At 38.8% G+C, this 15,283-nt stretch overlaps 3 protein-coding genes across 5 annotated transcripts; 1 reads left to right on the forward strand and 2 right to left on the reverse strand.

Moving 5' to 3' along the window:
- Positions 1-327: 327 nt before the first annotated feature.
- LOC131319429 (protein EARLY RESPONSIVE TO DEHYDRATION 15-like) lies at positions 328-1,688 on the forward strand. Of its 2 annotated transcripts, none has more exons than XM_058349661.1 (2): positions 328-759; positions 1,252-1,688. In XM_058349661.1, the coding sequence occupies exons 1-2, from the start codon at positions 480-482 to the stop codon at positions 1,419-1,421; spliced, it is 450 nt and encodes a 149-aa protein (XP_058205644.1). In that variant the 5' UTR covers positions 328-479; the 3' UTR covers positions 1,422-1,688. The 2 variants fall into 2 exon arrangements, with proteins under 2 accessions (XP_058205644.1, XP_058205645.1); XM_058349662.1 differs by having other exon boundaries at positions 369-752; positions 1,254-1,688.
- A 1,332-nt stretch (positions 1,689-3,020) lies between these two features.
- Positions 3,021-4,014, reverse strand: LOC131321245 (cytosolic sulfotransferase 5-like). The gene is made up of 2 exons (XM_058352249.1): positions 3,445-4,014; positions 3,021-3,350 (listed from the first exon to the last, which is right to left on the reverse strand). The coding sequence occupies exons 1-2, from the start codon at positions 4,012-4,014 to the stop codon at positions 3,021-3,023; spliced, it is 900 nt and encodes a 299-aa protein (XP_058208232.1).
- Positions 4,015-7,197: 3,183 nt separating this feature from the next.
- LOC131319135 (cytosolic sulfotransferase 12-like) lies at positions 7,198-14,587 on the reverse strand. Of its 2 annotated transcripts, none has more exons than XM_058349274.1 (2): positions 14,334-14,587; positions 7,198-8,744 (listed from the first exon to the last, which is right to left on the reverse strand). In XM_058349274.1, exon 2 carries the CDS (start codon positions 8,589-8,591, stop codon positions 7,620-7,622), a length of 972 nt encoding a protein of 323 aa, XP_058205257.1. In that variant the 5' UTR covers positions 8,592-8,744; positions 14,334-14,587; the 3' UTR covers positions 7,198-7,619. The 2 variants fall into 2 exon arrangements, with proteins under 2 accessions (XP_058205257.1, XP_058205256.1); XM_058349273.1 differs by having other exon boundaries at positions 7,421-8,616; positions 14,334-14,527.
- Positions 14,588-15,283: the final 696 nt, after the last annotated feature.

Raw genomic sequence — 15,283 nt, forward strand, 5'->3', positions numbered from 1 at the left:
AGTGTGGTTATAAAAATGGAGAGTGTGAAAATCAATTACTTCTAAAACTGAAAAGAGAGATTTAGGCTCTGTTTGGAACCTAAGGAAGAGAAAAGAAAAGAAAATGGGCGGAAAATGAGTGAAAAAAGGGAGAAAAAATTTACGATTCACTAAACTTGAAATTTTATTTTCTTCTCTCTTTTTCATTCTTTTTTTTGGTCAAACGGAAAATCAAACAATGGAAGAGAAATTATTTTAATTTTCCTTTCTTTAAGTTCCGAATAGAGCCTTAACCAGTGTCCCTTTCGTAATATCTTCTCAAATACCAGCCCTTTTCTCTTATCTTTCCTGCATATATTCACGGCGGCAGCTCACAGTAAACTACCCTCTTTTCCGTCCACCAAAGATAAGAAGAGCTCCAAACCCTCTCTCTCTCTCTCTCTCTCTCTCTCTCATCCGTATACTACCACCGTTGCTCTTTCCCAGAAGGTGTAAAATCAATGGACGTGCTCTCACAAAACGCATCGGGATCATCGTCAACCTTGAACCCAAACGCTCCGATGTTCGTCCCGTCGTCTTACAAGGCCGTGGAGGACTTCTCCGACCAGTGGTGGGACCTCGTCCACTCCTCTCCCTGGTTCCGCGACTACTGGCTTCAGGAGCGATTCCACGATCCCCAGTTCGACCCCTTCTTCCCCGAAAATGACGATCCTGCCCCTCTCCTCCCCGATCTCGACTCCCTCTTCGACCCCGTCCTCGTCGACCCCTTCCTCGTCAAACGTAAGTGTTTCTTTCTCGGCAGAAGTCGGTAGTCCTAGCATGCGTTTCGATATATTATTAGACTATAGGCTAATGACAATAGTTAAGTTGTTTCGATGTTTTAGTTGATATGTACAAGGAGAATGACTTGTATAGAAATCCGCGATAGTATGTGTGTTTCAGTCGATTTAGTTAAGGGGAAACGCCCTCTTATTTGTAGTTAGGTTTCTGTAAATTAAGAATTTTAGATGAGGTGTTTCCGTTAAATGGATCGTAAGTGATGTAGGTGAAAAGAATGATCTGGCTCGGAAATTGTGCTTTTGTGGTCTTTAGTCTGTTTAGTCCGTTTAGACAATAGGGCAAACACGGCCTTAAGTAAGGTCTGAACTCCATTCAAATGCAGGAGATTACAGAATTTTCTACTACTACTGGGTTACCACTCTACTTGAGATCCTACTCGTGCTTTAATGTTTATTTAACCTTTTTGCTTTTGTGTTCTGTGATTGAATGCAGAGGAGGAGGAGGAGGAACAGGAGAGAGGTTATAACAAGGATTTGGTGTCGCTGGGAGCGGCGAAGTGGCGCAACGCGCGGGTTCTGGCGGAGAAACCGAGGTACGCCGAGAAGGCTCCGAAGATCGTGAACGTGAAGGTGAGTCCGAGGCCGATTCAGCAGCCGAGGTAGAGCAAGTCGAGGTTAACCGACTCATTGAGTTCGAATTCACGTTTCTCTCACTAGAGAATGGATTCCCTTCTTAAGGTGTTTTTTTTAAATTTTTTAAATTTTAATTTTTTTTTATTGTTGTTGATTTTGTAAAGCTCTACGAATTTGGTTCTGTGCAAAAGAACCCAGATCTAGGTTGATCTTCCGTCACGTTCGTGTCATGCTGCACACGACTGCCTTGTAAATTTTGCTTGTAATTAGTCAAAATAAACTTCGATCCAAATTCAATTTAGCGTCGCGAGTGGCTTGAATGACATTATCGAGGTGCAAGAAAAGAGAAACATCAGGAACATTTGTACCGAATTAGTGGAGGTGCACGTAAGTTAACTAGGAACCTTAGCTGGTCCGGACTAGGCCTGTCAATGGGCCGGATCCGATCCGGATCCGACAGATCCGGATCCGGATCCGAATCCGATAAGACACAATCCGATCCGGATCCGATAAGACTCAAATCCGATAGCGAGAATCCGGATCCGAATCCGAAAAATCCGGATCCGATCCGAAAATCCGAATCCGATCCGGAAACTTTTTTTACTTCAAAAATTTTAGCCAAAAAAAAATATTTTTTTCAAAAAAATACAATTTTTTTTTTCAAAAAAAAATTATTTTCAGAAAAAAAATTAAAAAAATTAAAATAAAAAATAAAAATAAAAATACAACCTCTTAAACATTTTTTTTTTCAAAATAAAAATTTTACTATTTTTTTAAAAAAAATTAAAATTTTAAAAAAAAATAAAGTTCGGATTCGGATTGATAACGGATTTAATCCGATCCGATCCGGATCCGATCCGGATCCGTATTGAATTACCGGATCCGGATTATCGAATTATCGGATCGATGTTATCGGATTCGGATCCGGATCCGGATCGAATTTTTCGGATCGGATCCGGATCGGATCCGGTCTATTGACAGGCCTAGTCCGGACACTTGGTCTTAAAAAAAAAGAAAAAACCTTAGCTGACCCAATACCAGAGTTACTTAAAAGTGTCACTAAGTAGAAGAGGCCACATCTTGTTGCATGCGGCTTAGAAAAGAGGACTTGATTCATGCCATACCCCACCCAATTGTTCCTTTATTCGTTTACTTGTACATAGTTCCACTATTCCATCTTTCTTTTGATCTGCATTACGGAGTATTTCACTTCCCCTAAAAACTTAGGCCAACTGCTTATTGGAGGACGTATGCGTGCATTAGATTCTTCGTTGTGACTGGCATGCGAGAAAGAAGAATACGCATATCCGGATTTGAGAAATGCTGGACTTGCATTTGTTTTACTAAAATCGTTCAATTCCTACATTCGGGTGTTGCCATCACGTAGAGAATGTGTGTCACATTGCTCTTAGGTTTTTGTTAGAGCGAATAACACCCACTGATACGGAAAAAATCAGCAGCCAAACAACTTGAGTCCCTAAACAAGGGGGAGAGTTACTTTATTTCATTAACCTGTTAGTTCACACACAAGAACTTGAGGCATATATTGAGGCGTACATTACATAGCTAGTGTAGATACATCGATCGTCCTGGGCGAAACTAAGATACATAGATTAGTCTCATTTGGCTTCAATTTATGCCCAATGATTTCACGAGATTAGGCTCAGAGCCAAACATTTTATTTTCTAAACCAGAGCCTTCCCACCTCTGATTAGCAAGAGTTTCAATCCTGTCCATCATCTCAGGACTCAAAAGGTTCTTCCCGTCTCCTACAACCCCTCGCCTGAAATATGAACTGAATTTCATTCCCGACCAATGGACTCTTTCCTCATCTTTGTTAACATCCAATTTACTTAGCCTCTCATGGCTACACTTCCAAACCACTTGATCAATCTCATCAGCACTCAAACTGCATCCCAAGAACTCCGCGATTCTGCTCACGTGCTTCTTCGGGTCCTCCTTCAACTCCTCATAAGTTTACAAATAAGACATTCTTTTTCTCTCTCTCAAGCCAATACTCAAACACATGGTTAACGAATGGGCCTAACCCAACAGTTCCCTGACAGAACTCATCGAAGGTCACTTCCAATGGGATTTTGGTTCCAAATCTTTTGTTATAGAAATGCCGAGTGGAAACAAAAGTGTCAGCTGGATTTCGAGAGATGTAAATGATATGACAGCCAGAATTCTTTACAGCTTCTGGCAAGATTGAGTATGGGAGATGGGTGTTGAAAACCCTCGGAGAAGGAACTTGGTTAATAGCTCGAGATGGGCTTTCGCCGAAAGTCTCCAATTCAAGAAAGGGGATGAGTTGGTGGGGGTTTTGGGTTTGCAGTGGGTCGGTTTGGGAATCGCTATCTGGATTTGAATTGTGGCGAAGTATTGTGGCGGTGAGAGCTTTTAGCCATGTCGTCCCGGTTTTAGGGAAGGAAACAAGGAGTATTTCAGATGGGAGGGGATTGAATTGATTTTCAATTGAAATAACAAATTTCATAATATGAGGTGTAAGCCAGAAGCCCTTCCAGCCAAGGAGAGTGGTATTTGCCACCAACTTCCATTCTGTTTCGGATAGATTAGATAAAACGCCCGTTTCTTCGTGGAAGCCTTGAGAATTGGTATCCATGAGAGAGAGAGAGAGAGAGAGAGAGAAGAGTTAGATCTCTAGTGCCTTTATACAGTAGGAAAAGATATGAAACCAGCTTCGCTTACATCATATGTTGGAGCTCTGATTGTTCCGAAAAATGTAAAAATTGGCCTAGGAACAGCGAGTAGTGCAGTTCTAGGCCTGATGCGGGCGTGCCAGGGCAGGATTGCTGCCCAAATTCGTATCAAGGCCTGGAAGCCTTAATCTGACTTCTAACTGGACGAAAGTGCACGGCCTAAGGGTGGAGACCGTGAGGAGATTCGTGGTTTGCCTTTGCGGGCTAAGGACTTAAAATTTTCTAATCGTGTGAAAAATGGAAAGAAAGGTAGAGCAAGGCCTAAAACAGAAATAAAAGGACTTCATTAACGGTTTAATAAAGTCTGATTACAAGAAAATGAAATAAAATCTAGGCTTGGCTAGATTGAACGGGAAACTAAAGATAAAGGAAAAATAAATATGCATAAGCCGTGGGCTTGATGGTCGGGGACCGAAAGATAGAAGATAATTAAAACGTAAATTTGCATAAGCCGGTGGCTTGATGGTCGGGGACCTTTGCCAAGGCCTTCAACTCTGGTATTTATAGGCAGATGTTCCAGGCCTTGAGCTGCTTGAGCTGCTTCCACAGGCCTTCATGCCTGGCTGCCAAGTGTCCTCCTTGTAAAGGCTTAGGCTTGAGCAGCTTCAAAATGCTCCAATGAGGGGCTGCTCCCTAAACAAAACGTGCCTTTTACTTCAAGAAAAGGGCAAAGGCCTGAAAAATCCTTCTTCTTTGTATAAAACTTTGAAAAAGGGCAAAGAAAATTTCAGTTCCTGCAGTATCTAGGCCATTCCGGACCCCCCACAGCTGCAGACCAATACTTCACCAGGCCTTTCTTATCATTTTATTGGACCTTGCATAATTTGTGGGCCCTCTAAATCCTCTGAGGTTGATCTCTCACGGAAGAAGGATCCAGAAAACTAAGGATCAACCAGACCTGGATGAGCTGCTTGTGAGCAGCTTGCTTAGGTCTACATGAATCATTCACCAGCAGCTCCAAGGGCTGCATGTGCGCCACTTGTCTTTGGCCTTGCTTTATGCTGAAGGATGGGGTCCACTCAGACCTTGAGCTGCTTGTAAGCAGCTTACCCAGGTCTGCCCAGCAAGAACATTCTAGGCCTTTGAGCTGCTTGGGATGTCTCTATGCATGGCTACCACGTGTCCTTGGTCTGGTTGAGCTGCTTGCGTGCATGGATGCTTGTAAAAAAGAGATATTTGGGCCCACCAAGGCCAAAAAACACAGGCCTGGTTGAGCTGCTTGAGCAGCTTGCTAGGGAGAAGCTTCTAGGCCTTTGAGCTACTTGTGAGCAGCTTGTTTCCCAAGCATGACTAGGCAACTTATATGGCCTTTTTGACTTGGTCAGTTTTAGGCCTAAATAAATCTAAAAAACTGGGCCCAGACCTGAAAAATGAATCTTGGCCTTATTGGGCTAGATATGCCTGAAAAACTAGTCCGGGCTTTGATTAGTTGGGCCAAGGCCTGAAAATGGGCCTAGATCTGAAATCAATTTGGGCCTTGACTAATTAGGCCATGCTCCAAACATTAATGTGGCTTAATCAATTTTCAAACTCTCCCTTGCCTTTCCAAACTCAATTTGGCCTAGTTATGGCCACTTTAAATTTTTCCAAAGGCCCAATTCTGCAGGTGACTGATTCATAAGACTTCTCAAGGCCTGAAACTACTTCCAAGGCCATTCTTTTATTCTCTTTCTTATTTTGGCCAAAAATGGGTGTAAACAAGCTCTTACAACAAATATAACAAAGCCTAACCCTATAGTCACAAGTCACAAAGGACATATGAGAGAGTCAAGTTTAAGGGATGTTAGAAGCAAAACTTGACAGCTTCTAGCGTTTTTATAGCAGCCCATGCGTTCAAAGTTAGTGTGCTCCATTGTCAAATTTGGCTACCAAAATCCAAGATTATCGAAGTTTGCTTCTTTGATTAAGTCAGTCCCCTTCCAATCTTGTAAGCCCAATGTTAAGGGTACAGTAGCTTTTGTTGACCGGAACAACGGCCAACAAAGACCGTAATTACATAGATAACTGCTCCTCCCCTTCTCCGTCTTTAAGGCTTGTTGGCGTATGGCGGCTAGAAAGAAAGACGACCTCTTTGTGGCTTGGAGTAGAGAGACTCAGAGAGAGAGGGAGAGAGAGAGATTGTGCTGGAAGGGCTTTTCTTTTGTTGTATACTGGTAAACTGGGGTTGGGGGAGAGGGGATGAGGAGGCGTAATTCGGTCAAAATCCAGCCGGATAAGCCCGGACTATTTATGGACAGCTCGAGAGCTATCCTTAATTTGTCCACCCACGGCCGGATAATATCATCCCAACAGTGACTCGGCCAAAAATCATCCGGGTGTGAATAGCGGATGCCAAACCAAGGCATACATTTGGAACCCACCCCTTATCCGGGCACAAACCTCATCCCTCCTCCTTTACCTGCATTCAATCGGGCCGTCATGACGCAATAATAGAACCAGCAAAACGACTTGAGTTGCCTGACAACGGTGAAAATTCGTTTGATTGGATGTAAAATATTTTTAACATTTACATGGTTTCCGATGTTTGGTTGTTGAAAAATTCAAAAAATGAATTTTTTTGGGAAACACCAACTTCGGTGTAAAATGACTTACCACCGTAAACCCCGTAAGTTATTTTCCAAGTTCTTCTCTGTTGAACCGGTTGCTTGAAAATCCTGTTTAATCTCGCGTGGCTGCGTGAAAACATTTGCAAAAGCTTTGCAAGTAGGACACACACTCTCTCTCCGATTGTGTGCGCGTGCACAAAGTAGGATTCTCTCCTTCTCACACACACAAACCCCACACACCATGCAAGAAGCCTCCTCTACCCACGTGCACCAAGCCAGGGCGGAAACACAAGTGATAAGTGTACACCTATGAAACCCCAACCCCATCTTCACCCCTTACATATGGATAAGTCCCATCCAACAATTGTGAGAAGAGCCCACATATATGTGAAACAAGTGTGGTTGGTAGGTGTATATTTAGTATTTTCGGGGTGGAAATTTTTTGCATCTCTCTTAAACATTCTCGAAATACCCAATTCTACTGTAGGCCGAGTAGATGAATTATTGAGTTGTGAAATAAAATTAGACTCCAATCAAACACCGGAAAACAATTGAAAATTTTCTTTTTTCCATGTAAAATAGGCATAGTGTAGCTAGATTTGTTGAGCACACATGCAGCGGAGGAACACAAACTTTATTACATATACAAATGCTTGTACGAGAAATTTTTCAGTGCCGGGTGGGTATATCCCATGTGCTACCCGATCGGCACATCTGGGCCGCTAATACACTTTTAGACTGTTCGGATTGAAACCCTCTCTCTTTGCTCACCCAACAATTTCTCCTTTTTTTTTCTTAAAATCCGAGCCGTCCAAAAACACAATAGACGACTCAGATGCGCCGAGCGGACACCATGTGATATCCACCCGCACTGAAATTTTTTCATGCTTGTACATACACAACACACACTTGGATGGTACTCCCATATTCGACTTGAATTTTCATCCAATGATTTCACGGAATTAGGCTCGATAAGCGACGAACATTTTAAGTTCCAAACCAGAGCCTTCCCACTTCTGTTTTGCGAGAGTTTCAATCCTTTCCACCATCTCAGGACTCAAAAGCTTCTTCCCATCTCCGACAACTCCGCTCCGGAAAAACGAACTCAACTTCATCCCCGAAAAATTGACTCTTTCTTCGTCCCCATTATTAACGCCCAATTTACTAAGCCTCGCGTAGCTGCACTTCCACACCACTTGCTCAACCTCATCAGCACTCAAGCTACATCCCAAGAACTCGGTGATTCTCCTCACGTGCACATTCGGGTCCTCCGTCAACTCCTCATACGTTACGAACAACACATTCTCTTTCTCTCTCTGAAGCCAATACTCTAACACATGGTCCACGAATGGACCTCTCGGAACAGTTCCCTTACAGAAGTCATCAAAAGCCTCTTCCAACGGGATTTCGCTGCCAAACATCCTTTTAAAGAAATGCCAACCGGAAACAAAAGCATCAGCTGGATTTCGAGAGATGTAGATGATACGGCAACCGGAGTTCTTTATCGATTCGGGCAATGCTGAGTAAGGGGAATGGGTGCTGAACACCCTCGGAGAAGGAAATTGGTTAATATCTCGAGGTTGGTTTTGCCCGAAAGTCTCCAATTCGAGAAAGGGGATGAGTTCATGGGGGCTTCGGGTTTGCAGTGGATCGGTTCGGGAATGGCTCTTTGGATATGAACTGTGGCCAAGTATTGTAGCGGTGAGAGCTTTTAGCCATGTCGTACCGGTTTTAGGGAACGAAACAAGGAGTATATCAGATGGGATGGGATTGAAGTGATTTTCAATGGAAATCACAGATTTTACAACATCAGGCAGAAGCCAGAAGCCCTTCCATTGGAGGATAGTCATGTCTCCCCCCAACTTCCATTTTGTTTTGGGTAGAGTGGACAAGAAGCTTGTGTCTTCGTGGAAGCCTTGAAGACCAGTTTCCATACGGGAATCGAAAGTGTACTGATTCCTTCAGTGGATAGGAAGACAGAGAGAGGGTGAGTAACCAAATGTAGCAATTGTGTTTCTACAAATCATGGAGCTGTGTTGCCTTCATCTTCACTTGGAAAAGATGTAAAATGAGGTTCACTTGATCATCTGCTAGAGTCAAAACAAAATTGTAGGGAGAGAGGGTGATGCACATGCCATAGCCTTGGATGAGGAATATCTTATGCATTTTAAGCATGGGATAGGATGGCAAAATCATAATTATACGATTGTGGAATTATGCGATGGGCCGACCAATGTTTGATCCGAAACGGCCCAATGGTCAAGACCCATGGCAAAGCTATATGGCCTATAGCATTTTTCAGGCGTTCGTCGCTGTTTAGGCCTCCGAAAATCCAAAATTGCCTTTTAATAATTTTTTTTTAGAAATAATAATATTAAAACTGTTTTTGTTAGTGTCAAAACTCTAGTGCATAAAAGTCTTGTACCATATGCAATGTATAAAACTTTTATGTACTAGAGTTTTGACATCAACAAAAACAGTTTTGACACTAATACTACCATTTTTTTAAGGAAAGATTTGACTTGCCAATAACTTAAGTAAAGAAAATCCGAATTAAGCCGTTCTTTTTGGAGAAGTCTTAGAATTTTCTCTATTTTTTAGTTTTACAATTTTTTTGAAAGTTTCCATTTTTTGTAATTTTCGTTATTAATTGATTCGACTTCCGTTTTGGGTGAATCAATAAGGCTTAGAGTTTTCTACCTATTTAATAAATTGTTAGCCTTTGGGACAAGACAATTATTGAAGATATTGAATAAAAAAAGGGGAAGGGGGGGGGGGGGTTCTGCTGCCCACCATGGCACAGCAGCCCGAACCCATACCTCACACACCTCACACGACACCGTTTTGATAAGGGGAAAAAAAACAAATTCTCCCGCTTGCAATCCTATGGAGCAGAAACGTGATTATGAGAGCCTTAGAGTTAAAATTTAATTATGTCTTTTTAGAATAATATGATCAGAATAATAAGATCTTCGCGTCAATTCAAACGGATTGAAAATTGGAGAACTTAATTTTTTAATCATATTTTTTAATATATAAACGGTCTAAAAAAATTAAGTGTGCCAATTTTTATTTCGTTTGAACAAGTACGAAAATCTTATTATTCTAATCATATTATTTTAAAGAGATATAATTAACTTTTGTCTATAGGACTCTCATAATCACGTTTCTGATTTACAGGATTCTAAATAAAGAGCAAATACTTAATTATGAGAGCTCTAGAGACAAAAATTAATTATGATACTTTAGAATAATATAATTAGAATAATAAGATATTCGTACTTGTTCAAACGAATTAAAAATTGGCGTACTTAATTTTTTTAGACTGTTTATATATTAAAAAATATGATTAAAAAATTTAAGTGCTCTAATTTTCAATCCGTTTGAATTGACGCGTAGATCTTATTATTCTGATCATATTGTTCTAAAGAGACATAATTAAATTTTAACTTTAGGGCTCTCATAATCACGTTTCTGCTCTATAAGATTGCAAGCGAAAGAGTTTGTTTTTTTTTCCTTATCAAAACGATGCCGTGTGAGGGGCCGTGTGAGGTGTGGGTTGGGGCCGCTGTGCCATGGTGGGCAGCAGAGCTCCCGCGTCCAGAAAAAAAAGTCTAGAGAACATTTCTGTAGTTCATATGTCTCCCTGCATCAGAGGGCGTGTGAGGGTACAGAGTACACAATTTTTTGGGATACGGCAAAAGATGGATCATGATCATATATTTAATTCGTAACAAAAATTCACACTTAACTTAACTCAATTGTAAAACCGCAGTTTACAGGTGAGCATCCATAATGAATGTGTTAACTAGTGTGTTTAATTGTGTGTATTAAGACTTAGCAAACAAAAATGTATTTTTTGTGTCATAATGTTTGTGTTAGTTTGTGTGCTAGAGTGTGTTATATTTTATAGTGTGCTAGCATAGTTGCCAAACGCAAACAATAAATGGATCTCACCTTTATAATTCAAACTCCAACCATAAAATATAAATACCACTATCATAATACACACTTGTGGGAACCATTTTTATCCTAACAAATATTTTAACACATAAATTTACCAAACTCATTGTGAATGTTCTAACACACTTCTATGTTATCAATGTCTAAGGCCATCCACAGTGGTATAATTAAAAGCCAATTGTTTTTAAAGTTAACAATATTGATGCAAAAGATGGCTCACAATGATATAATTAAACTTAGCAACATCCTTATAAATAATCAAATTTTAGGCTTTGGATAACCAAAACTAGTAATTTTTTTCAATAATCAAAATTTATGGACTTCACACCACATAAATTAACTAGTTCCAAAATTTGTATACACGTGTATTTCAATTGGTATTTTTTTCTTCTCTTCTTCGCCTACTCTATATCTTTTTCTCTTCACCTACAAACTATTTCTTTTTTTCCCTCAAAAAGTGAAGTTCATATCTCTCGATCATCTACAATTCAACCCATCATTACCGGATTAAGGTATTTCACTCTTCTTTCCCGTTTCTTTTTTTTTTCCCAAAAAAAATTTCATAATAGGAGGAAAAAAATTCATTGATTTATCCCCAAAATTAAGAGAGGGAATCGATATATTTTTGCCAAAAAAAAAAAAAATGGAGGAAAGTGAATGGTAGGAAACAGAGTGGAAGAGAGAGTGAAATTGTAGTGGACGCTTATTTTTGTTATGGACTAGAAGTAACCATTGTGAAGCTCAATATTTTTAAGCTTAGCAACCTCTTAAGTGAATTATCAAAAGCTGATGTGTCAACTTTTGATTATTATTTTTTGATTATACCACTGTGGATGGCCTAACACACACTTGTGAGACCCATTTTTATTCTAATACACTTTTTAACAAATATTTTAACGCATAAATATATACCAAAATCCATTGCGGATGCTCTCACATCCTCTAAATTAAATAAATTAAGAACTACTCCCAGCTATTTCTTTGTGCAAGCCTTGAGGATAAATATTTATTGAAGGCTTGGGCTGGTTAGGTGGGGGGGTGGGGCGACCAGTGGTGGGACCGTGGGAGCTTGATCATATGTCTGTCTAAAAGTTCAACAACATTTCAAAACAAATCTACCGCAATAGTCATGGTAGCATCCACGTCAAACTCTTTAGATTTTAGATCAAATTACACTTTAAAATTTTATTTTATTATTTTAGCTGGTCATTTTTACAATATCTATTGCATCAGACTCTTTACTTTCACTATCTTTTTAATTAAATATTTGTATTTAGCATAAAATAATCAAAAAAATAAGATCTTCGCACCGGTTCAAATGGATTGAAAAATAGAGGACTTAAAATTTTAACCATATTTTTTAATATATTAACCATATTTTTATATATTAAAAAATATGTTTAAAAATTAAGTACTCAAATTTTCAATCTGTTTGAATCGGTGCGAAGATATTATTTTTTAATCATTTTATTCGAAATGGTCATAATAAATTTTTGGCTCTAAGACCTTTCAATGAGCACTCTAAGAGAGCCTTAACTCATATGAGAGCCCTACCGATATCGGATTGGGCTAATTTTTTTAAGAAACCTATAAAAATATATTTTAAAAATTACTTGCAGTTTGAATCATTTTTATAGGATCCGTAATGGGTTCAAATAAATATTAAACGTTGGATGAACAGTACATTTTACTGTTGCTGGAGGGGCTTTGTTGCTAAAACTAATATATTATTCAGAAACAGGTAAACAGTGCCACGCTTCTCTTAAAGAGGCACGGTAGCAAACGTTAACTTGACCAAACCAATGACGAGGCAGATAAACATGTATTTTTAGAGTAATGGCTGGTTAAAGTAACGTAAAGAGCCAAGTAAAGAGCCTAGTACAGATGCTCTAACTATTGTACTTCACACGTGGACTCAATTATTAATCCTGATAACTTATAAATGCTTTTCATTTTCTTTCTTTTTTTAAAATTTATAAATAGTGTTACTTTTGGTTCAAAAATAAAACAATTGAATTTTTGTCATTTTTTTTTATTTTTCCCACCAATTTGAGGATTTTTTTTTTAAATTTATGCAAGTCTTGAATATTTGTACCAATTGGAGGCTCAATGGTTATTCTTGTGGCTGGAGGGAGAGAGAAAGAGAGAGGGCTCTACAAACGACAGAGCTTGATCATATGTCTAAATGCACAAACTCTGATTACAATTTGTTGGTATTTTATTTTTTTACATATTATACCAATATTTTTGTTGCTGGAGGGGCTTTGTTGCTAAAACTAATATATTATTCAGAAACAGGTAAACAGTGCCACGCTTCTCTTAAAGAGGCACGGTAGCAAACGTTAACTTGACCAAACCAATGACGAGGCTGATAAACATGTATTTTTAGAGTAATGGCTGGTTAAAGTAACGTAAAGAGCCAAGTAAAGAGCCTAGTACAGATGCTCTAACTATTGTACTTCACACGTGGACTCAATTATTAATCCTGATAACCTATAAATGCTTTTCATTTTCTTTCTTTTTTTAAAATTTATAAATAGTGTTACTTTTGGTTCAAAAATAAAACAATTGAATTTTTGTCATTTTTTTTTATTTTTCCCACCAATTTGAGGATTTTTTTTTTAAATTTATGCAAGTCTTGAATATTTGTACCAATTGGAGGCTCAATGGTTATTCTTGTGGCTGGAGGGAGAGAGAAAGAGAGAGGGCTCTACAAACGACAGAGCTTGATCATATGTCTAAATGCACAAACTCTGATTACAATTTGTTGGTATTTTATTTTTTTACATATTATACCAATATTTTTGTTGCTGGAGGGGCTTTGTTGCTAAAACTAATATATTATTCAGAAACAGGTAAACAGTGCCACGCTTCTCTTAAAGAGGCACGGTAGCAAACGTTAACTTGACCAAACCAATGACGAGGCTGATAAACATGTATTTTTAGAGTAATGGCTGGTTAAAGTAACGTAAAGAGCCAAGTAAAGAGCCTAGTACAGATGCTCTAACTATTGTACTTCACACGTGGACTCAATTATTAATCCTGATAACCTATAAATGCTTTTCATTTTCTTTCTTTTTTTAAAATTTATAAATAGTGTTACTTTTGGTTCAAAAATAAAACAATTGAATTTTTGTCATTTTTTTTTATTTTTCCCACCAATTTGAGGATTTTTTTTTTAAATTTATGCAAGTCTTGAATATTTGTACCAATTGGAGGCTCAATGGTTATTCTTGTGGCTGGAGGGAGAGAGAAAGAGAGAGGGCTCTACAAACGACAGAGCTTGATCATATGTCTAAATGCACAAACTCTGATTACAATTTGTTGGTATTTTATTTTTTTACATATTATACCAATATTTTTATTAGCACAATCATCTTTGTCGTGAGCGGTGGAGTTGGTCACCCAAAATTAATCGAGATGTACGTAAGTTGATCTGGGGACCTATTTTCATAAAAAAAAATGGATAGTATATATCAAAGTTTTCAAAGGCGTTTTTGAGGCGCGCCTAGGTTGTCAAGACGTAGCCAAAACGCTTTGAGGCGTTGAAATTTGGACTTTGAACCAACTAGGTGTACGCCTAATTTTTTAAGGCGCACGAAGGTGTACGCCTCGAACGCCTCGATAGGAGAAGTGTACGCCTCAGGGGTGAAAGTTTCGTAATCTAATTTCGGTAATTTCTTAATTAAAATTTCACCAAACCCTATAAATACCTGGCAAGAGAGGAGGGATTTACAACTTCTGTGCAATAGAAAGCAGCCGACATCAGACGTCAGACCTAGGGTTTTTGGGTTCTTCGTTCCTCCTCATCTTCAGCCTTCAGTTCTCTTTCTCTCTCTCTCTCTCTCTCTCTCTCTGCTATGTTGTTGTAGTCAATCTTTCATCTTCTACCATACCGTAATCTATTTTCTAAACAACAGTTGTGCTCTGTTTTCTAACAACAAGTGTGCTCTGTTTTCTACGAACACTTGCACTACTTTTTTAGTAACTAATAAAGTAATAAGTCAATAAAATAAAAAGTTATAACTAATAAATGATGTATAGCCTTATCGGTTTCTCTATTTACTGATAAGTAATAATAAATTAATAAGTCATTGACTCAATGTTAACTTTGTGCTCTGTTTTGTTTTTTTGTGGATTTTATTAATCTTATCTCTATTTTTTGTATTTTTTAGAGTTATTTTTAATTTATTTAAAAATAGAAAATCAAAAGGCTTACGCCTCAATGCCTTGGGGCGTACACCTCGCCCCAAGGGGGTTCAAGCGCCTCGCCTTGCGCTCTCGCTTTGGTATTTACATTGATGGTCCGTATATTATACAAGAAGACAATGGTGCAGTTGGCCATAAATGGCTCTCGCTTTGGTATTTACATTGATGGTCCGTATGTTAAACAAGAAGACAATGGTGCCAAATACATTGATGGTCCGTATGTTAAACAAGACAATGGTGCAGTTGGCCATCAATGGCTCTCGCTTTGGTATTTACATTGATGGTCCGTATGTTAAACAAGAAGACAATGGTGCAGTTGGCCATAAATGGCTCTCGCTTTGGTATTTACATTGATGGTCCGTATGTTAAACAAGAAGACAATGGAGCCAAATATATTAATGGTCCGTATGTTAAACAAGAAGACAATGGTGCAGTTGGCCATAAATGGCTCTCG

The sequence above is a fragment of the Rhododendron vialii genome, chromosome 3a (assembly GCF_030253575.1).
Source record: "Rhododendron vialii isolate Sample 1 chromosome 3a, ASM3025357v1".
In the NCBI taxonomy this organism is placed as follows: Eukaryota; Viridiplantae; Streptophyta; class Magnoliopsida; order Ericales; family Ericaceae; genus Rhododendron; species Rhododendron vialii.